This window comes from Pelobates fuscus, chromosome 1, assembly GCF_036172605.1.
Source record: "Pelobates fuscus isolate aPelFus1 chromosome 1, aPelFus1.pri, whole genome shotgun sequence".
Classification (NCBI taxonomy): domain Eukaryota; kingdom Metazoa; phylum Chordata; class Amphibia; order Anura; family Pelobatidae; genus Pelobates; species Pelobates fuscus.
The window spans coordinates 161,434,504-161,459,901 of record NC_086317.1 but is presented as its reverse complement, the minus strand read 5'-3'; the positions used below and the strand labels follow the sequence as shown (position 1 = coordinate 161,459,901).

The 25,398-nt window shown below is 41.6% G+C and overlaps 1 protein-coding gene across 1 annotated transcript in view; it reads right to left on the bottom strand.

The window, feature by feature from the left end:
* DSTYK (dual serine/threonine and tyrosine protein kinase) overlaps positions 1-25,398 on the bottom strand; it is a 95,200-nt gene that overhangs the window by 48,730 nt on the left and 21,072 nt on the right. The window contains exon 2 of the mRNA XM_063451449.1: positions 7,419-7,807. Within this exon, the coding sequence (XP_063307519.1) occupies positions 7,419-7,807 (389 nt within the window). The remainder of the gene's footprint in view (positions 1-7,418; positions 7,808-25,398) is intronic.

The window sequence follows — 25,398 nt, the reverse complement described above, 5'->3', positions numbered from 1 at the left end:
AGAGAGAGAGGCCGAGAGAGAGAGAGAGAGGCCGAGAGAGAGAGGCCCAGCATTTTACAGAGACATGTACTGTGTTGATCTCTGTATTGCAACTCTGTGTAAGCCATCACAGTGACCCTGGCTGTGTGAGATAGTTATGTTATCTCCTTACTGTGCCCAGCTCTGTCTTTTGTATGGGCATATCCATAATCAACCCAGCTCTGTGTATTGTATAGGTAAATTTGTATCATGCTAAGCTCTGTGTATTACATCTCTATTTTTCTCAGCTCTGTTTGTGGTATGGTTTTCTCTGTACTGTACTACGCTCTGTGTATTTTATAGATATCTTTAGGTTGTGCCCAGCTTGTTTTATTGAATGAGCATCTCTGTATTATGCTCCACTCTATGTATTTTAGAAGTATCTCTGTACTGTATAGGGAGGAGTAAAATTATGCACGAGTCAGGTGTCTCAACAGGCTATTAGGGCCACCTGATGCTATGTAATTCCAGGGGGCCCGGTCAGCGCTTTAACAGCGCCACCGGGCCCCCTCTGATGATGCCAGAAGCTGGGAGAAAGTGACTGCCCCAGTCACTTCCTCCCAGCAACCACTGGGAGCCACGCGGGAGGAAGGAAAGGGAGTCAGAGTGGGAACCCCAGGGAAAGGTATGTGAGTGTCCGTATCTGTTTGCATGTGTGGGGGGAGGGGGTAATGTATAGGAGGGGAACGACAGACCTATAGGAAGGGGAGGGGGGGAGGGGGGCAGGGCAATTTTCGCACCAGGGTCCCGTGGTTTCTACTTACGCCCCTGAGCCCATCAATACCTCCAGTGGCAACTTCTTAGATGGCTACTAGATGTGCTTCCCAGGTCCTGTGGCTGCAAAACAGGCACATATCACCCCTGCACCACCATGCTTGACAGTTGGAATGAGCTGCTTGTGTTGCTATGCGGTGTTTGATTTTCTGCAAACAAGGCGCTGTGCATTATGGCCAAACATCTACACTTTGGTTTCATCTGTCCGAATGACATTGTTCTAGAAGTATTGTGGTTTGTTCAGATGCAAATTTGCAAAGCCAAGTCATGCTACCATGTTCTTTTTAGAAAGGTTTTAAAGGGTTCTCCTGACAACCCTTCCAAACAAACTACACTTGTTCAGTCTTGTTTGTATGGTCATGAACTTACCTAACACCTTACCTGAGGCTTGTAGAGTCTGCTATGCTACATTGTTGTTGTTGCAAGGTCTGAGCATTGCACAGTTTGATCCTGGGGTGAATTTGCTGGGACGTCCACTCCTGGTAAGATTGGTAGCGGTTTTGCCTCCTACCCCACTCTGACTCCCTCCTGTATTCCTCCCGTGCGGGTTCTGTGATTAAAGGGAGGAAATAACCGGGGCAGTCACTTCGTCCCTACGCTCTGATGTCATCAGAGGGGGCCCAATCGTGCTGTTAAAGCGCCGCAGCGCTGACCTGGCCCACTGGAAATGAACAGCATGGGCCACCCAATAGACCCCTTAACATGCGGCCCCAGTGATATACCGCGCGGGCCGGAACACATGGCTGGCGGGACCCAGTCACAGGGGTCCACAGGGGGGCCGGGTCCCTTGGAGTGACGAGCCCGGTCATAGCTGCAACCCCTGCAGTTCTGCCACTGAGTGTACTTTGTTTTTCACACGTGGCTTCTCCATTTTGGCTTTATTTTGGTAAAATATTGTCATTTGTTGTTGTTCATCTGAGGTTGTACTTACCTAATTTTAAGATCTGCTAGAGATATTATGTCCTGATCTGTAAAACCATAGAATTCAAAGACCGTGTACTTTCTTTTTCCCGTGACTGCAATGTTACTACTGCAGTATTAAACCCTCAAAGGGGATACATGTGTAGAAGCTTGGTCATAAATTAATACTCTAAGAAATTAACATCAAGTGTTTACATATTAAAAATGTCCACAACCACTATAAGAATTAATCAATGCACTTGTAAACACCAGAGAAGCCTTCCTAGGTGTAAAAAAGATGGCTAGTCTCCAATATCAAAAAATACTAATGCGGGGGGCGGAGCCAACGGCGCACCGAGGCAGTCGCCATTTCTAACAGCTCCGGCCAGCCAGTGCAAAAAACGAGCGATAACAGAAAACCAACGGCCCATCGACGAAAACGGGATACAGGCACAGACTCTAGGCATACTGCCGAATCCGCAGATGCCTTTCTTTTATACACCGGGCACTAAACGCCGCGCCAAGGGATCTGGGGCCTACCGCACACGCGACCAAAATCTCGCCAGGGAGCTCACATCGTGGCTGGGAGCGAGCCCGCAGCTTACCTCTGCAGACCCCTACTTCACGGACGACATGGGAAGGAAGTCCCACAAACCCACTTCATCCGCAAATGTCTCACATCAAGATATAGGCAGTATGCTGCAAAATCCCCCACCCGCACGGACCAGAGCCGCCACGGCAGTCACACACGGGAGATCCGACGATGAGGATTCTCTGCACAGCATGTCCGCGGCTGAAACTGACAGACCGCACACTCAAACCACAGATGATCTAGCTCCAGCAACTAAGCAGGACATCCAGGCTATGCTAGCTGGACTGCAAAGAAACCTCCAACAAATGTGGCAGGCAGACCTGAAGGAGTTAGCAGCGGAGGTGCAGGTGGTGTCGGCCCGTGCCCAGGCCACGGCACAAGACGTAAGCGATCTGCGCCAGGACCTACACTCAATGCAAGACAAAATCGCCCAGTTGCGAACAGAACAGGCAAACATAATCAGGCAAGTCAATGTATTAGATGACAGGGGAAGGAGGAAAAATGTAAAGATCAGGGGGGTATCCGAAGCAGTGCCACTAGAGGAATTACCTCACTTTATCAGACACCTAGTGACCTTGTTAATCCCCAACAAACAAGCTAAACACTTAACGTTTGACGGCATATACCGCATCGCCAAGCCGCAACAAGCACCGAAAGTTGCCCCACGGGACATTATTTTACATTGCCACACCCTGACGGATACAATAGCCCTCATGGCAGCCATAAAAGGAAAGACGTCTTATAATTTTGAAGCGCACCGACTCCTTTTTCCAGGACCTAAGCAGGGACACGCTGTTATGGCGCAAGAGCCTGCAACCAGTAACCACCACCCTGCAAACGGCAGGACTCAAATACAGATGGGCGACCCCAAGAACATTATGGGTGACCAAAGGCGAACAACACTACAAAATCACCACCGTAAAAGAAGGCCCAGCCCTGAACACATTGGGACTTTCCAATTATACCATGGAACCAGACACCCTGCACCCGGGACCTGCAACCTGAATCCTGAACAGAGCATTAAATGTTCATGTTACCTGTTAGGCATGTTTTATTTACAAAAGGCAACCACTGATACCCCATTGTACTTGAGGCACCTAGCACGCAAACAGAAATGTTTGGCCCAAGCCGCATCTCCTGGGCGACTGGGTTGCGCTAGGGCTCCAAGACACCCCCCCCCCCCATGCCCCGGGGTCAAGGGGCATAGCAAACAATGGAGCATCCACCCACTTATGCTGTACTAGCCCACTAGTGCCACGCAGCCCCACTTCCCAACCACAACAAACTGAGCCCTGCAAAGGCACAAACACCCAGGCTCCAAAGGGCACCTAGCTTACACATAGACGACTATTTCGCACCTAGCCCTTACCTCAACACACAATTCAAAGTATGGCACATAGCAATAAGGGACAGGAGGCTGTCCAGCATCAAACCTATGCCAGTGCTACAATTCTGTGGTTTAGATTTACTGATGTGACACTAGTTTATACCCACACGCACACCTCTGACATAGGAGACGAAGTCGATAAAACTACATAGACCATCCATAGCAACAAAAAAATGTGCACAGATTACCCCCACCCCAGCAGCAAGACGCTCAGACAAATGTTATATTTCATACAGTCGCTGTTGTGGCATACTCATAAAAGTTTGTACTATTGATAATGCACTGCAAAATAAAGAATAAAAAAAATTAAAAAGACTAATGCAGTTAATATACATACAAATACATGCCATTTATTCAAACTGCACTTGAACAGAAAAATCGTAAAATATTAAAGTGTGTTTTATAAAAGCAACTTTAATTTGAAAGTTGATATGGATATTTTATATTAAACTGGAACATACATTTGTTAATACTTTCTAACCCATGCTCTGCTTACATGCAGCAATACCCTCTTCATTAAATGCTGAGTGCTACAAGTATCTAAACAAGAAAAACAAAGCAAAAAAAAAACTAAAAACATTGATGCATCATATGTAACAAAGCATGAAATTAAAATATGTTTACAGAATATTAAAACATACATACACACAGATATGTACAAATATTTTTATCAGAAAGGATACAGTGATATTTTTGTTTACACACACACACTAAATCAGTTTATTGCGCCACTTTAAAACTTCCCAAAAGGAAGCCAGTGTATTCTGTGCAGGGGGAGGGAGGGTGGGGTTCGCATGCGAATGAGCACTGGGAGAGATGAGTCAGACTCAGGACCGTTATAGTAGGAGGAAGCAAAGGCAGATCTGCTGCTGCAACTCACAGACAGATAAAAAAAGGCTGAATGACAGATCCTTACAAAGCACAGTAACCACAGACTGTAAAAAGGGGGGGGGGATTGAAGGGGGCATAGGGGAAGAATTAAATAAAATAAATGCTGAGGTATGCTTGAGCACACTTTTGTCACAATAAAAGTAGGCTATAATACATTAGATTTAAAGGAGAGCGGACACTTCTCTGGAAATTACAGTATTGAAGAAAAACATAGAAAAGGACTTATAACTTGTTAAAGGAGCACTATAGTATTAGTAATCCAAAACTGTATTCCTAACACTAACTTCCTTCGCAGCCCCTCCTGTCCATTAAAAATAACCCTTTAAAAAAAAAAAAACATCTCCTTCCAGTGCCGAGGTCCTTTGGCACAGGGTCTGGCTCCACCAGTGTCAGCCAATAGAGAGAATTGAATGCGCATTAGGCCTTCTCCATAGAAAAGCAAAGACTCAAGTGTGAGGACACCCAGCGTTGTTTCACAGAGTTAAACTCTGTGAAACTGCAGGAAGCGCCTCTAGTGGCTGTCTGGTATGCAGCCACTATAGGCAGTTTTAATTCTGCAAGATGAACATTGCAGTTTCTCTGAAATAGCAATGGATTACATTGCAGAGTTAAGGGGACAGGAACACTGCACCCTTACCACTTCAATAAGATGTCTACAGTGTCCCTTTTTACCTTTTGTGATGCTATATACACTTGAAAAGATTTAGTAAGTGACATCACAAAGGTCAGTTCTGCTAGAGCACACAGTGCATTGAATGATGAAAAAGTTTCCCTTTCAGCTTTTCAACACATTATGTCCAATAGAGAGCCCCAACATTTACGATGAGGACTGACAGGAAGCCAAGATGGAGGCAACCAGTTATATGGGATAGAGCAGGGCTCAACAAATAGCAGGTTCCAGGTCGCCATGGCTACTAGGAATTTTGTCCAAGTGTCTGACTGTCAGTCAGTTCAGCCGAGGCGCCCCACCCCCCTCAGCCGAAGGAGTAGGCAGGCAGGCGGCCATCCAAGGGAGTATTCAGGTGGCCCATCAGCCGAGAGACAAATAATCTTCCTGCTCTGCTCCCTCGCTAGTCCTGCTGTCACTAGACGGCAAGGGAGCAGAGCAAGAAGAGCTTGAAGATTACAGGATCACAGTAGTCACAATGGACCACAGGGAAATGACCCACTCCAGCTCTCCCAAAAGCAGTATTCAAATAAAAATTATTTGTGAGTATATGAGAAAACGTGTGCATGTTTGTGGACGCATGTCTGTTTAGGTACTCTGACAAGCTCCATTCGCATGAGAAAAGTGTTTTTATTCACTTTTTTCCCCCCCAAGCTGTGCCAGTCTGGCCTCCATGGCTGAAATAATCAATCTTGATGATCTCACCCAAGCTAATGCTTTCCCATAGCCAAACATTGAGAGGCTATTGCAAATGCGCTAATCAGCATCTCTATGGGGAACATTCGGCGGCTCCATGCCAAGAGGAAGACTCGGAACGTAGGTCCTGCACACTGTGCAGTACTGGACTAGGAAGCATCTCTAGTGGGTAAGTTTCCTCTCAAAAGGCAGTGTTTACATTGAAAAGCCTGCAGGGACCGGCTATTAACAGAACCACTACATTAAGCTACAGGGTTACTAGTGACTATAGTGTCGCTTTAAGATTTTTGTTGTTTAAAATTATGCTTTGGTCAGTTTAACCGCTTAAGGACCAAACTTCTGGAATAAAAGGGAATCATGACATGTCACACATATCATGTGTCTTTAAGGGGTTAGAAAATTAAAAAAATCTCGCTCCTAACTTTTTTGATTGGCTCCTAGATTCCAAGCATCTTTGACAGGCCCTGGGATAGAGGTAAATACAGCATTGTTAATGTATTCATTAATATGGAAGAGCAGAGGAGGAAGTTTTAATAGTGTTTACGAGGGTGAATGAAGTAGGAATTGCCACTTATGTGTATGTGACAATTCCTCTAAGTCTAAACTTGTGGTAGCCAGATTGAAGTGCTGATTTCTAAGTTGTTGGAAGGTGGATATGGGAAAATAAAGTGCAAACTGATACAAGCTATTTTTTTGTTTCTGGGGACAACGACTCCAGTTGCCTCAATTCCTCCTCCTATGTCTTCTGTTTATAAAAGCATAATAGTACAGAGAATCCGTATTTTACTCATGTGAAGTAATATTCCACGCCCATGATCATAGGGGACTAAATTTAGTCCTGTGGGAACAAAGGCCTCTCTGTCAGCAGCCATGAAGATGAAAGATGGGCGTCTCCAGGGTGACAGAGCAGACTAGCTCTATACAGTTTGATGGAACAGCCTCGGAGGGATGCAGCACAGAGGGAAAGGATAGCATAGGGCCTGTGAGAACACTGACCCAGACCATGGGAAATTTGATTTTGAAAATGAATTGGAAAAAGGGGGATGGGGGCAGTACCAGGTAAAATAATATTTGCCACACAAATCAAGCAAAAAGAAAAAGCAGGTCACAAGTACAGTCAAGTAGGTTGTGTAGCAGCTAGCACTATTATGGGCAATTTCACTACTGTATACATTCATGTGTAGCACAAAGTATTGTAACATCTAGTAACTATTTTGACCAAGTAGAGGATTTGCAGTCAATGTGATATATTCCCTGCCATGACTATATGCATTGAAGAAAAAAAAAAAAAATGGAGCAAAAAATGGACAGCATGGCCTACTGCATCCATCAAGAGCTATACAGTATAAACAGACACTTCTATCAGTAGAACATGTGGGTAAGTATGACAGACAATGTTATGTGAAATTGAACATACGTCACCACACCAAATAGGTTTGATACTTCATGCACTGGAGAGAAACTCTGGGTGTTTGTTCAAGAAGTTCAAGTACCTGCAAGAGTTGATGGGGCATTGTAACTTCCAGCTCAGCAAGACGATGTGCAGGGTCTTCCTCATCCTCTGGAACTTCAAGGTCCTCCTCTGGAATAGTGTCCCATTTACCCTGGTGTGACACCAGATGGTGGACGAGCTCATACTGCTCTGGCAGAGCCAAGCTCACCAAGGTCTGCTTTCCATACCGAAAACGAATCCTCCTTCTCTTACAAGATTCTGGACCACAGCGTCCACCGATGGGCAGTAACTGATCACCTAAGAGGGCATTGACTACTTTACCACGAGCACTGCAATTCTGCCCCAGGACAAAGATGCATGGTCGACAGCGAACAATCAACTTCAAGTATTCCTCCTCTTGTCTGGGGAAAGTAATGCACTGCAGTTGACCTAAAACACAAGAGTGGTAGGAATTAAGGACACTACATAAATCAAACTTAGAAAGAGGAAGAAAGTTCCAGATGTAGGAAGGGAGGAGGAGGAGGAGGGAATAAAAAAAACCAAAAACAAATAAAAGCTTAAAAAAGGAATACAAAGTCCAGACATTCACCCAGGTAAACAATGGGTATGAGGCACATTTCTATTTGCTAATCCCAAAAAGGGAAAGTGAAAGTGTTCTGCTTCTCTGCACTTAAATAATAAATGTAAAAAAAAAAAACATAGTACATGTTTTGGATGACTAAGAGGTTAGCAGTGAAAATATAAATATGTATGTGAGGTCGCAGACACTACAAAAAGGTCTCTGTGAAACTGCCCCATTCTGCCATAAATTGAGGGTGAACAAAAGTCTGACATAGTGGGAAAATACGGTTGTTGTTTTTTACATAATCATCATCTGATGATGGCAGGGGGTAAAGTGCCAAGGAAGGAGTGCTGGTAAGAGCATGGGAGCTATACTTTAAGATTTTTTTTTTTTAAAAAGTCACATGCCCAGTATTATTTGCAAATTAAACCAAGTCTGGACGATTTGATCCTATACACAAATATTTAATAGGGAATGGGATTGCTGCAATTAGGATTAAAAAACAAAAAAGGGGAGGTGTGAGGGGAGAAATGGAAAATATACATAAAAGGCCATAATTAAATAAAAAAAATGGTACTTATATATGGATTAACTGCTTGCAATGGAGCTAAATGGGCAGCACAGGTTATCGGCTTTACTAGTCAAAGCAAAATTGTTCTGAAATAGTTTTTCTTACAGGAAAATATAGCTTCTAAATGTATGAGAATAGTCTGGGACTATATACAGACAGGATATTTTAACATATGAAAAATTAATGTATCACAGGGCTGACAAATTTATTTGGAATCTAGGAGCCAGCTAAAAAAAAAAGATAGGAGCCAGCCTTTTTAACCTAACAAAGTTTCACTTTACCAGAACCACTGAAGCTGAATGTAGTTGCTCTGGTGTCTGTAGCAGGTCCATGCAGACTGTTCAATGTAAACACAATCTTTAAAAAAACAAACAACAAAAAAAAAAAAACGGTTTACATTGCTGCCTTGGAACACCTCTTGTGGCAGGCGCTCACACTCAGGTTCAGCGTCCACACGCTGCATGGAGGCGCTGAATGTTCCCCATAGAGATGCTGATTGGCGCAGCTCAGCCTTTTTCTGCACATACATAATATCCTCTTAAAGGTTTCCTATGGTAAATAATTGACGTGGCGGAGAATATTAATGATCTCACCCAAGGAGGCAGGATCAGCCTCCACGAAACCGGCACAGCGTGGGGGGAGGAGGTTGGGACTAAACAGCGCGAGTGAGCAGAGAGGAGCTGCAGGAGGATTACTGCTCATGTTGCTTCGCTAAAGGGCCCCTGGAAAAAAATCCCATGCGCCAGGAAATTTCTAGTCGCCATGGCAACCTGGCGGGATTTGTCGAGCCCTCATGTATCAGGTATATATAGACACACACACACACACTTTGGAGGGGAAGCTATAGTAATCCATGGTGGTTGAATACTCGAGAGCAATATCAGGAATTAATTTTTTAACTTTGAGAATCATTGACTAAGAAGGCAACTTACAGATTTAGCTAGTAAATCCTATTCACTATCACAGTTATTAAACAATTTCAGGGATGTGTCAGGTAGCACCAGAAACTCCATACTTTTAAAAGGGAAAATACGGTGCCAAGAAAAACTCATTTTACTGGCACTATAGCTTGCCCCTCTGTCAAGCCCCTGTCTGCCCCCATCCGGTGCAGAAAAGGTTAAAAAAAAATCTTCTGTCACTTACCTGGATCCAGCGCCGATATCCCTCGGCACTGGCTCAGCTCCGCCCACTCTCCTTCCGTGCTAGTTCTCAAATTATCAAAGATACTGAAGAGGAGATTCAGGGGGTCCACATAAAGTAAAACTCTAGTATGGCTCAAGTATGTGAGTTGGTAACAAAAAAAAAAAAAAGGTAGAGTACGACAAAGAAATGTGAAAGTTAAAGGTATACTTGATTCTACTGATTTGGGAGAGCTTCCCCGGTTTATCCTACACTTATATTCTATGCTCCTGCTGCCTAAACAAGCAAAACAATTGTTTGGATGAGCTATATTGCCTTCCCAGGCCTCCAAGCGCTCAACTGTCAATGCCAGAGAATGTTATTTTGTGCTTCAAGAAGTGCAAAAAGATGCGAAAATGTTTTTTCTTGTAAATGCAGTGAAAGGACATACTACTTTTTTTTTTTCCCATGATTTTTGTAAGCTCAACCATGCAGTGGCATGCAGCTCTCAAGATTGTCACTAAACAGCCACAATACACTGCAATTCAATAGAAATGGGGAACACCTTGGTCATTATTAGTGGATAGTGGTGACCAGAGACATAAATGGGCAGTTTTGGAGCAGGATGACTTTCTGTGAGCATTTATTAAACAGTTCCTGTGGCGAACAGAACCTCGCCACAGGCTTTTGGAGGTGCCTGCTTGCCAGCCTCCTGCCAAAATACTATGGGCCAGGTCAGCGACTGTAAAGACCCATGTTTTATTCCCCCTGGTTCCCCTAGTTTGGCACTTTCCATTCGTGCACATAGAACCAACGCTAGCTCCGTGGCAGCCGTTCGCATGGACCAAAACTGCAAATAGACTTCAGAGGGACTTAGCCACGAATACCCTGGAACTACTTCACGGTTTCGGTCTGTCCCCCAGCTGCACTTAGCCGCGATTCTATGGAACTATGCGTGCAGTCGGTCAAACTTTGACTTCCAAGAAATTCCTGAACTGATCTGAGTTATGTTGGTCACCCAGATCGGGGCTATCAGGGGATGTAACGTTTGTGGGGGTTGTGTGTTTTTTGGGGGTATTTTGGGGGTTTTGTAAAAATGTGTGCTTTTGTCTCTGGAGATAATTGAGTTAATACAATACCCTTACTTGACTCAATTATCTCCCAGGTACAGAAGAGGGATTGACCTAGTTTGTATGGGAGTGTCCTGGATCTGAGAGCCAATGTGATTGTGTATTTGTTTCTACTGTGGTTTACGCTCAGGTGCACGGGGAGTGCACCTTGCATGGGGACTTTCATAAAAGGCCAGTTGTGGTCCCATTAAAATGACCCTCAACACAGAGCCTCATCTCATGATTGTAGGGAACAGCTATATCTGCTTCGGATTGCTATACTGGCTATTATCACCAGCTCTTGTAAGAGCTACACATCTATACCTGCTAGACTCTCTGGGGTAGGAGAGGTCCACCCACTGGAAGCTGGATCCTGGACTTGGGTCCAAGGTCGGTAGAGGACAGCGAGACCTCAGCCAAGCTGCAGCAGCTAAGGTGTTTATGGTGTCCGGTGAGGTGCTTACAGTACTTCAGGCTACTAGGAAGCAGCAATTGGCGGAGGCACCCAGTCGAGGTGCCAGGCGGTTCACCACAGTTCCTGCATCGCTGAGCAAGGATCCCAGACCACCACACTCCTAGGATGTCAATATTCAGGTCTCTGTTCCTAGAGGGGGACTGCATCAATAAAATGATGCTCGAAGAATCTTTTTTATGTGGGACTAGTTACTATTACCAATTCTCATTGTCTAGCATCTCTGTACTGACCGCACCTCCTACTTTTTTTTGCGATAGGGCCCTGAAACACCTCCTCTCCACCTTTCTGATTCTTTGTATCCTTCTCTTTTTTTTCTATTCTGTACATAGTTTTATTCCGTCCTGGTACATTCATTCTCTCCTTCCTGCACTCTTTACCCTCTCTTGCCCCATCCAGGGAAGCTTGATTTTATCGATTAGATGACCAGCTATAAGCTTCTTCTAAACCACCAACTCATAACACTGCTTGCTTCCTTCCACTTTATTTTTCAGGTGGACAATCAATTTTCTTAAGCACCCCTTTCTACCCGTTTACTAAATGGACTGTATAAGCAAAACATTGGCTCACATTTGGCTCACGGTTGGCTTTAAAGGAACACTATATAGTGTTAGGAATACAAACATGTATTCCTAACTCTATAGTGATGGAGTACATATATAGGTGACCAACCTCGCTCAGAATGGAGTTTAACCCCTTAAGGACCAAACTTCTGGAATAAAAGGGAATCATGACATGTCACACATGTCATGTGTCCTTAAGGGGTTAAAAAAAGGTGTTTATAAAAAAAAAAATTAAAAAAAAATTACCTTTTCTCCATCACTGCAACAGCTTGGCCGCCGCTTCGATGGTGGAGATCAATCTTGGCTATCTAAGCCAACACAAAACGTATAAGGAAGCATTGGGAAGCTATTGCGCATGTACAGCAAATTGCCATCTTTTGTCAATAAGCATCACCTCAGAAATGCATTGAATCAATGCATCTCTATGGGGAGTGTTCAGCGTTTCCATGCACAGCGTGGAGATGCTGAACACAAGTGCAGCACAGAAATAGGAAGCACGTCTAGTGACCGTCTGAGTGACTGCCACTAGAGGTGTTACTAGGCAGCAATGTCAACACTGCCTTCTCTTTGCATAGTTCTGATACATTTTGCCCTACATGTTCAATGGCAGGTTGGAAATCATAATTTTCCCTAAATTTCTCTTATAAGTGCAAGATGCATCTTTGTCTAGCACGGTTTTGTTCTTTTTTACAGTCATAAAATTCTAAAGAAATACATTTTCTTTAAAAGGCTGTCTGGATATCTTGCATTTACCTAATTAAAAAAGGATTGCCCCCCCCCCCCCAAAAAAAAAAACCCCAAAACCACATGTAAATTTGCCATTAAAATTTGTAGCTGTATGAGTGAGTCAGAGCTCCTCAGCAATAGCACCCTGCTGTATGACTGTAAATGTTTTACTGCCAAGACGCCCTGTAATACAACCCTCCCCCACTTCTTATTACACATCACAGGAGTCGCCGTCCTGCTTTCCTACCATGTTGCAAGTAGGGATTGTCTTTGGAATTTTAGATTATTCAGCCATCTCTCCCTATGATCTATCATACTTTGCCTCTAGGAGTTTAAGAGACACAACTTTCTCTTAAAGGACCACTACAGGCACCCAGACCACTCCAGCTCCATGAAGTGGTCTGGGTGCCAGCCTCCCCTAGTTTTAACCCTGCAGCTGCAGCTGCAAACCCTGACAGCTACTAGAGGCGCTTCCACGACTAACACTGAGTAAATCACACTTATTTGTCAAAGAATATCCCCATAGGAAAGCATTGAGTAATGGCCGTGCATGCGCATTCGGCTTCTTTCGGGAGCCGACGTCGGTGGGGGAGGAGAGGTCACCAGCACAGAGGGAGCCTGGTGCTGGATTAAGGTAATTGGCTGAAGCGTCGAGGGAGGGGGCACTCCAAGAGCCTATAGTGCCAGGATAACAGGTTTGTTTTCCTGGCACTATAGGATCCCTTTAACCAAAGTTCCCCTGATCTTACTGGCCTCTAGGCCAGGGTTATTTACTAAAGTGAGAATCCAAAGTAAATATGAAATTTAAGGCTAAAGTTGTCAAACTGAAAGCATAGCTGCCTTAGATAATTTCCAGTTCAACTACTTAAATCTGGAATTCAGTGTGAATTTTCACTTCTGTGAATTACCCTGTGAGTTTCAGTTCTTTTTGGTGGTGGGTGCATAAAATAGTGCACAGATGAAAAGCAATAAATCTCAATGGTGTAAATGATGTGTTTTTAGAATATGTGAGTGATGTACTCCTCCACTTTTATGCATGTTGCCATGATGGCTGCTACAATCAGGGAAGCGATGAATCTTGGCAGAAGGCAACATTAATTTTCTCTGGTCGTTTTATAAGTGTATTGTTTGTATTTTGTATTTGTGTAATGTTGCATATTAACAATAGAGGGGTTGACAGACATATAGCTCAAATTTCAGGTTTTGCTTTGATCAGAACTTTTACAATTGCCTCCATTCTTTAGGGGTTATTGAAGCTGTTTTTGTGTATAGATCATGCATGCCCCTGCAGTCTCACTGCTCGATTCTCTACCATTTAGGTGTTAAATCACAAAGTCCTGAGTACCTCACCACATATACATACATTTATTTTATTTATGTTTTAATACCATTCAGCAATAGACATAAGAGGTTATCTCTGTTTGGATCTTAGCCAATGAATTCCACCCAAATTACAGGTGAAATTTGCAACATGTGTGGAGATGAGACTAATAGGGACAAATCTAGCAATAACAGAAAAGGAGTCCAGACTGTGAAGTGTCAAAATGTTAGATTTAAAAAAAAATAGGACAGACTATTATTTAAGCATCATAACCACAGCATGTGGACACCAACCCACATTGACTACCCCTTTTAATGTTCACAAACAAATTTGTAATATATAACACATATTTATATTAGCGTTGTGGTGGGTAGCAAGGTTAACCAGCAATAAACAGTAAAATTAAATGCTCTGTTTACATAAAATCAAAAAGCCCCCAAAAATGAGCCATTACATAGACAACATGTGATTTTTTTGCTCTGTGGCCGCTGGGCATCCAACTCAAAGTGTCTTGCATATAATGTAGAGATGCATTCCTCTTTCCAGGCAGCCTGGAATAACCTTCCTCGAGGCACACACAATGAGATTAAATAATATGACCTATTTAAAAACAGTAAGCAAACACATCTGCTACAGTTATCAAATCATGGAAGAAAAAAAAAAAAGATTAAAAATCAATTATCTAGAAAATATAACTATATCTGGAAACTGTAGCTACTTTGCATTTCTAAAATGTGGGTGTAACCTCAACCATTTAAGTGCAATGGTAACCCTAACTAGGATAACATGCCCTGAAAACACATTCAAGGAGGCTGTACCAGAACACTAATAAGATGAAAGGCATAACATCACACCCATGGGACTTACTTTCTCGAATACCCTAGGGTTCTGAAATGCCTTGTGAGTGAGAAACACAAAAGTGATCTAGTATAATTAGCACAAATTGTACAGAATCATGAACCGTAGCATCTCTGAAAATTACACCACTGAAAGTTACCAATAGAATAAAAAAGAAAAAAAATCATTACAAAATAACATTGCAATCTAATTCAGTACCAGCACAGGGGCACATGTTGCAAAGGATGATGGGAAACAAACATTCAAACAATATTTTTTCTCTACTCTGTGTGCATTCTCTATGCGGACTGCCAGGCGCTAAAGACAGAGCAAGTTTTTTTAATGGGAGTTCTGAAGAGATGTTTATGGATCATGCAGACCCATAGGGCTGAATGAGCAGAACAAAAGTGATATCCTAAGTGGCTGAAAATGGAGCTATGGGACAGGGGCATGACACCAAAGACTTGCCAAAAGAATGCTACAGTCATGCAATGTGAATAAAAATACGACAGTGAGAATTATGCAGCGTTAATAGATCTATATATGGTTTTAATTTGTGTGCTTATCCCTCCTTGCAACCTTTTGTTATTCTTGCTGAACCATATTAAAGGAGCACTATAGGGCCAGGAACACAAACATGAGACAATTTCTGGATGCATTTTAGGCAGCCATGGCCCAGGAAGGATCTCTAACAGCCATCTGAGGATTGGCCAGTGAAGTTATCACTAGGCTGTAATGTAAACACTGCGTTTTCTCTGAAAAGACAGTGTTTACAGCAAAAAGCCTGAAGGTAATGATTCTACTCACCAGAACAAATTCAATAAGCTGTAGGTGTTCTGGTGACTATAGTGTCCCTTTAATAAATTGTTGATTGTGAAAATATTCAATGAGCACATATCACTGGCAGTTTCCTTTGCTTAAATTCATGCAATTGGTTTCATTGATAGGGCCACCATCAAATTACACGGGGTTATTCTCAGTGAAAGGTAAGGAATTTAAAAGAGAAGAATTAAAAAAAACTCTTCCATGTCAGCTATTATTATTAATTATATTATTTATAGAGCGCCGTCAAATTCCGCAGCGCTTTACAATGGGTGGACGAACAGACATGTAGTTGTAAACAGACAAGTTGGACACACAGGAACAGAGGGGTTGAGGGCCCTGCTCAATGAGCTTACATGCTAGAGGGAGTGGGGTAAAATGACACAAAAGGTAAGGATAGTATTAGACTAGTGACAGTTGCAGAAGAGGAATCAGTTGGGAGCTATTAAGAGTTTAATTGATACGCTTTTATAAAGAAGTGGGTTTTTAATGATTTTTTTTTAAGGAGTGGAGACTGGGTGAGCATCTAACGGAGGAGGGAAGTGAGTTCCACAGGAACGGTGCAGCCCTCGAGAAGTCTTGAAGGCGAGCATCAGAGGTGGGAGTACGGACAGAAGATAGACGTAAGTCTTCAGCAGATCGTAAGGGCCTAGACGGGACATACTTGTGTATAAGGGAGGATAGATAGGTGGGAGCAGCATTATGTAGACATTTGAAAGCAAGAACCAGAATTTTAAATTGAGCTCTATATTTTATAGGAAGCCAATGTAAGGACTGACAGAAGGGTGAGGCATGGGAGGTGCGGGCAGACAGGAAGATGAGCCTCGCCGCCGCATTCATTATGGACTGTAACGGCGCAAGTTGGGAGCACGTAAGACCACTGAGAAGCGGACAGTAGTCAAGGCGAGAAAGTACAGTGGAATGGACCAACACCTTAGTCGCATCTGGCGTTAAGTAGGGGCGGATGCGCGCAATGTTTTTGAGATGGAAATGACAGGATTTGGCGATAGACTGAACATGAGGCTTGAAGGAGAGGTCGGAGTCAAAGAGAACACCTAGGCAGCGAGCCCGCGTGGTGGAGCTGATGGTAGCACCATTGACTTGGAGGGAGACAGACACAGGAGTAACAACACTTGAGGGAGGAAAGACCAGAATTTCAGTTTTGGTCAAGTTTAGTTTAAGGAAGTGGGCAGCCATCCAGTTAGAAACAGAAGAGAGGCAGTCAGAGACACTAGTCAAGAGTGACGGGGAGAGATCAGGAGAGGACAGGTAGATTTGCATGTCATCTGCATATTAATGATAATGGAAGCCAAAGGAACTGATGAGTTTACCAAGGGAGGCAGTATAGATGGAGAACAGTAGGGGACCAAGGACTGAACCTTGAGGGACACCAACAGAGAGGAGTTGGGGAGAAGAAGCAGAGAAAGAAACGCTGAAAGAGCGCTGGGAGAGGTAGGAGGAGCTATGTTTTCAGTTGAACTATTAATTATCAAAAATGTGAATTTCATTTTTAATGTCTCACAAATACCAAAAGGATCATAAAATATAACCTTTCTTAATAATTAAAATAAATTAAAACAAATGTGCATAAAACGGTGACAGTCAGCTGAAAACAGACCCTAATTAAACATCACACGAATAGTTAACGTGTCCATAAAGGAAAATAAAGACGAGGACTAACCTAATTGTTTTATATGTACACATACATATCTCTGAAGTAGTTTGCTTTTAGGTGTGAATAGGATCCTAAATTATAGTTAAATATCTTGTAAAGGTAAAATTCTGCTTTCAAAGTACTGCAAATCAATGTCAACAATCCCAAGTCAGTCCAGACATTTACTAGCACTTTGGGTGTATAATATGTATAAGAAACATTTGCATTAACCTAATTAAAAGGTTACTCTAGTCTAGACATGAAAACTATTCATCTTACTGGAGTGTTTATGGTGCAAACAAGTTCTACCTGCAGGTTTTTCTTTATATATGTAGTATTCGAGACAAGATACATCCTACCCCACCCACTATCCTCCGCAGTGAGTAGCCCCTTTGCCTGGTCTGTGAGTGAGCAAATATATTCTCATACTCTCTGACAATATTCATTTTGCATCTAGTGTTAGCATGCCAACACCAGACACCTTTGACAGGGTGCCTGTGACTGGTTGAGTTACAGATATCACTAAAGTGTGAACTGCTGAGAATTCCTAATACATTTCTATTGTCAGGCCACAATAACTGGAAAAAAGTCAGCAAAGTTTTCAATTCACTATATTGGTATAAAATTTAAAATTCACTTTTAATTCCCAGCGATTCACACGTTATGTGAATTACCATGACAGTGTCAAATCTACTACAGCCCAATTGTCAGGCATGATATTGAACAAATTAACAATGTTTTGTCCCCCCCTCCCCCGCACTTCTGCTATTCCTAGGTGCAGAGGTATGTGCAATGAGGAGGTTTAAATGTATATATATATATATATATATATATAAAGTAAAAACAGAATGTATATTACAGTAGTAAAATCTATGTATTTGGCAGCAATTTGGCCAGCACAAAGCATAAACAGACTTTAATTGCTAGTGCCACTATGTTATAGTTTCACAACCAGCATGTTGTTTAAAGTGTAACAGCGACACTGGAAAAGTAAAATGTGACTTTTTACAAATATAGCATTGCATATTGAATAACACGGCTCACAGCCTGCTTCCTCACCCACTTAAAGAATTTCAGAGCAAACTCCTAAGTTCCACACAATGAGGGGAGATAACTCCACGTATGTAAAAATAAGAGTATCCTGTATTAACTGGTTTCAACAGTAGAACCTAACCTTTCAGGTTGGCCAACACACTGAGCACAAGGCATCGGCATAGACACATTTAAAAAAACAAACAAACATGAGCGTTAGGGCTACTTTAGTATACATGTAGGATACCTTTATTGTATTTCTGAGTTTGTGTGTAGAAATGCATTTTTCACACACAAATGGCACTTACACGGACGATATTGTTGTGATAAGTTTTACTGTTTTGAAACACTATCACAACAATATCGTCCGTGTAAGTGCCATTTGTGTGTGAAAAATGCAAAAAATGTCACTTTCACTGACAATATCATCGTTGTAATATATTTTACTGTTCAGCGACGTCTTCCGAGTAAAACAGTGCCCCTCATGTACAGGTTTCATGGTGTTTTCAAAAGTTACAGAGTCAAATATAAGGCTTGCGTTTCAGGTTTTTTTACATTGAAATTCGCCAGATTGGTCACGCTGCCTTTGAGACCGTATGGTAGCCCAGGAATGAGAATTACCCCCATGATGGCATACCATTTGCAATAGTAGACAAGCCAAGGTATTGCAAATAGGGTATGTCCAGTCTTTTTTAGTAGCCATTTGGTCACAAACAGTTAGTTTTTTGCATTTTTCACACACAAACAAATATTAACACTAACTTTGACCAGTGTTTGTGACAAGTGGCTACTAAAAAAAGACTACCCCATTAGCATTTCCTTGGGCTGTCTTCTTTTGCAAATGGTATGTCATCATGGGGGTAATTCTCATACCTAAACATTTGATGTTAAATGAAAGCCCTGTTTCCCCTGAATAAAATTATATATAAGTAGTGTGGGTGCTCATAATATGAAAGAGGCGAATTACGCCTGAACAGACATATAGTGCAAAGTCAAGTTTTTGTTTACATTGTTTTGATACATTTGGCTCAGTCTGGGTTAATAGAAATGTTTTAAAACGTGTTATCAGGCATTACTGCCCTTTTAACTGTAATGGTTTCCTTGGAGAGCTTATCCTGTCTGTGACAAAACAAGCTTGTTAATGACCCTTGAAATAGAATCTGACAACTCGATGTAAAGAACCAAAAACTATGCAATCACATCAATACAATTGTTTTCAGCCGACAATATGCTAAGCTGTAGGTTTTAACAACATTTTTTTTTTTTTTTTAAAGTCTCTTGGTGGTTGGTATAAGCAGTAGTCCAATGACCACACAGAAGTCACAGGAACTACTAAAATTGTGTCCAGGATGATGCATAGCATAACAGATTTATTTCTATTTTTCATTTTTAGTTATTACAGTGAAAGGCATAGACTCAGAAGAAACCTTCTAATATGCCTTTAAATTATTAGGAGGTCCGAACCTTAAAAGCTGAAGGAGCCAGCCAGGATAATCTTTGTATCGTACTGAATATGTATACTAGTGGAGTGGCACTAGCTAAAAATAGGTCCATCTGTATTGCCTCCATACCAGAGTGGTCCATTCCCAACGTATCAATAATCATGAAGACCGTTGGACCAGGCACATACAGGTGGTGTCAAGGCATATTTTATTGGAAAACCATACAATGTTTCGGCTCCCAAGCTTGATAAAGGATCATGTGGGAGCCAAAACTTTGTATGGGTTTTCCAATAAAATATGCCTTGACACCACCTGTACGCGCCCAGTCCAACTTGCTTGATAAACTTTGTTTCTCAGTCCATTCAACTATCTGGTCACAACTTGTTAACAGAGCCACAAAAACCCTCCTGCAATAAGACTTCCATGGATTTAGTCAGAGCAGTAGATCAATGGATAGGGTAGTTAACTGAAAAATCATCCCAATATATGGAGAGGAAGCATTGTTAATTCAGCATTATCCCAAATGGGCAATTTCTGTGTTGCAGAAGGCCAAACACCAATACAACTCAGGGTTCTTATTTTAAAAAGTAGCAGTAATTGTCAAGAGAGTCCAAGAGCCAAAATTGCTTTATTTACGATGACCAACACAACAACAGTTAATCAGAAGAAAAGATAAATTAAAGGGATACTATAGTGCAAGGAATGCAAAGCTGTATTCCTGGCACTATCGCCAATCCTTCCTCCCATCTCCCTCGCGCATTACACCACCACGGTAAATAAAGGGTTAAAAAACATTTACTTACCTTATCCCAGCGCTGATGTCGGTTGGTGCACGGTCAACGCTCCGCCCGCTCCAAAATCCCGCGACAAGCAGGCACTAATACGCATGCGTGCCGCCCCATAGGAAAGCATTGAATTAATGCTTTCCTACAGGGAATCATTTGACACTGGATGTTTTCATGCAAAACATGAGGACGTCCAGCGTCAGATACCGGACCAAAGGTCCTTTTGGGTGCAGGAAGCGCATCCAGTGGCTGGAGGCAGACTTGGTGCTGTAATGTAAACACCAAGTGCAAAAGGGACACTGCACCCATATCATTTCATTGAGCAAAAGTGGTCTGGGTGCCTATAGTGCCACTTTAACTTTTAAATATTGATTCCTGTGTAATTTGAAGGGCAGGGGATATAAAGAGATATTTGTGTTATGCATCACCTTCATGTTTCCACAACTATTTCAGAGGTCCCCCATGCACATGCAAATGAGCACTGTCAGTCATATTGTTTCAGGTTTCATACTGCATTTTTGCAGGTATCCTTAGCAATGGACGTGGTTTTAAACACAGGGTTTTTTGTGTGTGCTTTTTTGGTTTATTGAGTTATGATCCAAAAGGATCAGTGGCCAGAAACCAGCCATGGACTGCATTTTTGACCTCATGGGTCCCATCAACAGGATGCTGGTTCTGGATTGGAAGTTGAAGTTTCTCTGAAAATATATAGCTAGGCATAAACATTTTTTTTTTTTTTTTTTTTAAATGGAACAAAAAAAATCCCTGAACTGACTGTTCCTTAGACAAAAGTGTAAACAGAACATTCCGTGGAAAGAATTATGGCTTTAGGATTTGTGCAACAGGCTATATTTGAATGCTTTGTGTCACTTTACAAATTCGAAATGCTCCCATAACATTATTTGTGCTATCTTTAAAGGATCGCTAAAGTCACTAGAACAACTACAAGTTGGGTAGTGGTTCTGGTGTTCATAGTATGTACCTGCAGGTATTTTAATGTAAACACCGCTTACATTATTGCCTAGGAACATCTCTAGTGGCAGGCACTCAGACACCAACCGACTCTAGAAATAGGCAAGTAATCTATATTTTTCACAGGAGGGCAAGAGGGGCTAGACACCTAAACAGCGTTTTCACACCTATGGTGTCAGTATTACGTTTGTATTCCTGACACTATAGTGTTCCTTTAAGCACTACTGGATGTAAATGGCTTCTATTGAAGAGATATATATATATATATATATATATACACACACACACACACACACACACACACACACACACATACATATATACATATACACACACAGTCAGTGAACTCAGAAAACCTGTTAAAGTAACACTGAACAAAATGACAACGTGTCAATGCATGGCGATGAAAATGGTTTGAGGAAGGAAATAGCCGGAAAAAAGAAGGCTAATATGACATAGGTACAGTCTGTGAGCGACTATGGCCACAAAAAAAAAAAAAAGATACGTCAATTGTTCGGGGGAACAGTACTGGGAACGAGGTACAAATAAATATTGATTGGGGACCTTCTAGCAACAGTGTGCTATTTTCCCTCTTTCCCCTTTCACTCCATTAATTCGAAATTTCAAACCCCCCCTACTTTGCCAGCATGTATGCACTCTGAGCCAGAAAAACGGTCCAATCGTAGGCTTCTCTGTGAGAATTCTGTGGATGGACAGCAAAAGGCTCCCTGCTGACATCAGATGGTGGAGGAAGATCACTGCCCTTCAACTGGCATGGAATTACAGATACATTTTAGCATTAATTTAGATATTTCATTTTAGGGGGCATTATAAGCCTAAAAATGCAAACCTGGGAAAGGGTTGGAGTAATTCTTAAAATAAGAAAAAGGAAAAGTAGTTTACAGTTAATTATTTACAGGTTAGCATCCCTATACCATACACTATCCCGGGAAAAGGTCAGAGTCTTAATTCAGCAATAAATATGTATTTCTGAAATAGTTCATATGCATGTAACCTAGCCTGTAATACACAACTACTTTGTATGCTTTTTAGGGAGGTTTTGTTTCCATCTTTGTTTTCTCACTCAACTATACGAACATAATCAAGCAGGCAGATTTGTAAAACATTTGTAAAACATGTTCTTTGAACTAACTGCACTAATACGGATATATATATAAAAATTTGAGATTCTTACAGCAATTTTATTACCAATACAGTGGCAGAAATAAAAAAAATATATACTTTATTATTATACATTTGCTGTACCTTTAACCTCTTCAGTATTTCTCTCACACTGCATATGTTTGTTTAATACATTTACATGAACAGTCAACCAGAACAAGACGTCAAGGTTAGCCATTGATAGATAAAAGGTGTATGTTACAAGTTATTTCTCAACTTTAAGCTATCACACTCATGGTACTATCGACAAGGGGGAATGAATAATTCACATACACCCCTGCATGTTGTGCTATTTTGTACGGACACAAAAAGAGGAGGATACATAAAATTCTCCACAAAACAATGTTATCAATTAACAACCATTTTCTCGTCTAAAGTGCAATGGTCACCGACTTGGCGAGAGAAAGAGGGAAAGAGGGAAGAAAAAAACAAAACACGTTATTCGGTACATTGCGAACCTATGGACTAAACCAGGCAACACCGAAGCCTGCAAACTTTGACTCAGTGCTGTTGTTGCCCGACCTCCAGGTGACTTCTGAATTCAGACAGAGTATATCTTTGATTCGATTAGCGCTGCGGAATTTGACGGCGCTCTATAAATAATAATAATTTTACCAGAAGAGAGTACAGACTCCATGAAAATAAAAAATGTGCATCCGTTTAAGAAATAACATTTCCAAAGTCCAAGGATCGATTTAAAGAAAGTTAGAGATATATACAAAAATGGAATGATCTGTAGAAATTGTATACAAAACACCTTGTACTTTCATTGTTGGAGCAGCCCAGTGCTACTAAAACTTGCCTGCTCTGAAGATTATCAGACCAGGCATGTGATGGGTATAAACTTACCTAAACATCTACTGAGCCTGAGAGAGGTATACACCACTATCAGCACTAAATATTTTATTTTTTGTTTTACACAAAAAAATAAAATTTAAATAAAATTCTTGCTTTTAAAACCAATCTATGGCCTATAGTAGTCACAGCACTGTAATAGGGCTAATGGTGGTCGAGACAGTCAGATGCAATGTGTACAAGAAATGGTCATTATTTTGAGCCATTGTAAATAGTGGCCAGTGTTGTACAGCACACAATGTTTAGTAACAATACTTTTAACACAGCTGTGGGGTCTTGATCAGCCCCAGGAAATAAGTGATGAAGAATGTTTTTGGAGAATTTGTTGCCATGCTATGAACACAGCACCCCTTACAGTAGTCTTTTTTTTATTTTTTATTTAAAGGTTTTATTTTTCGTTCAAACCGATGGGAGTGGGTACATAAAGGAAAAGGGGGGGGGGGGTGCTGATGCAGGTTTGGTACAAATCAATACATGTATAATTGAACAGCAGTGCGCATTTTATACAAAGCAGTAGGGTAGTGAAGTTTTTACCTCTGCTTGGTACTGCTATAGCTTTTATAGTTAGGTTCGAGTTTGGAACCCGAGAGCATTCGTGAAACTACAGACATGTTAAGTTACCAGATCTCCATGTGTGCCAGGTCCCATGTTTTCCCGTAGAGTGTGGAAGGAGGGAAGAAGGTCTTAGATGAAGTCTCGTTTATTGCTTGTGCAATTCCCCAAGTAGGTCCTCTATCTTGGGGGGGGTACAGGAGACTTCCACTTCCTAGCTATTAGTTGCTGTGCATGGCAAGGCAATGTGTAAGGTAAATTTTCTTATGTCCTGGGGGGAGACCCTACAACAGATATGTTCTTGGGGTAAAGTGGAGGGAACCGGATTAGCTTGTGGACCTCAGTCCAGTAGTGTATACAGCTCCACAGAATATGGTGCATCAAGCCTTCTGTTGCATGACACCTTCAACAATCTGGAGGGGTGGAAGGGAAGATTTTATGTAATCTGGTCGGCACCAAGTACCACCTGTAAAGGATTTTTCGATGTTGTTCAATGTGGGAGGATGATCGTAGTAATTTAAGTGGGTTGGATATTATGGTATCCCACTTTTTAGGTGTCATCGTGCAATGGAGGTCTGCTTCCGATTGTATTGCATATTTGGAAGTGTAGAAGTTGTTATGTTCAGATATTGGGTTATGGCAATGGAGATCGGTTTACAAAGCAGTGAGAGTTTTTCCATTAATACACATTTGTTCCCATTTAGTAAGTGTTACTGTGCTAAGAGTTAAGTCTGGGTGTTGTCTGTACACCTTGGACAGGTAGGACTTCAGCTGTAAGTACGAGTATAGTGAAGACTGCGGAAGTGTATATTTGGCAGAGACTCTGGTAGTCTAGTAGTTTGTCACCATACAGTAGTCTTAAAGTGGCTCTCACTACAAACTTATCTGTCTCCCATTGTTTCCTCTTCTCTTTCAGAATCTGTTATTTTCTTTATTTCTGATCTCATTCTCTTTCAAGCATAAGACAAAGTTGGGACTACTTTCGTCTTATTCATTTTTCTTACGCCTGAAAAATGTGACAAAAGGGTGGAGCTTAAGGCTTTGCCAAGTGTAGGAAAAAATACTTTAGACAAAGTATCCCTCAAGTTTGAGCTGACAAAGCAAGTTTAAAAATGTTTCTTTACTGCTGCATACTGGGTCTGAGCACCATAGAGCAAGAAAGTTTGAGTAGCACTGAGCTGTTCTGTTAATTAAGAGAGTGCAATGGAAATTAAGTAGGCATTTCTTTTGTATACAATTTTTTGTTTGTTTGTATTTTTTTTTTTAAGCATTTTTCCAATGTGAAAAAAATCCAGAAAGGGATTCTCCTGAGCAGTTACAAATAATTCATAAAGGAATACAAACTATTTTCCTATTGGATGGATATACACAAGTGAAATGGGGTGGGCTTACAAAGGCTGCATTTCCTTCATGAATACAATGCATATACTGAGGGTATATCTAC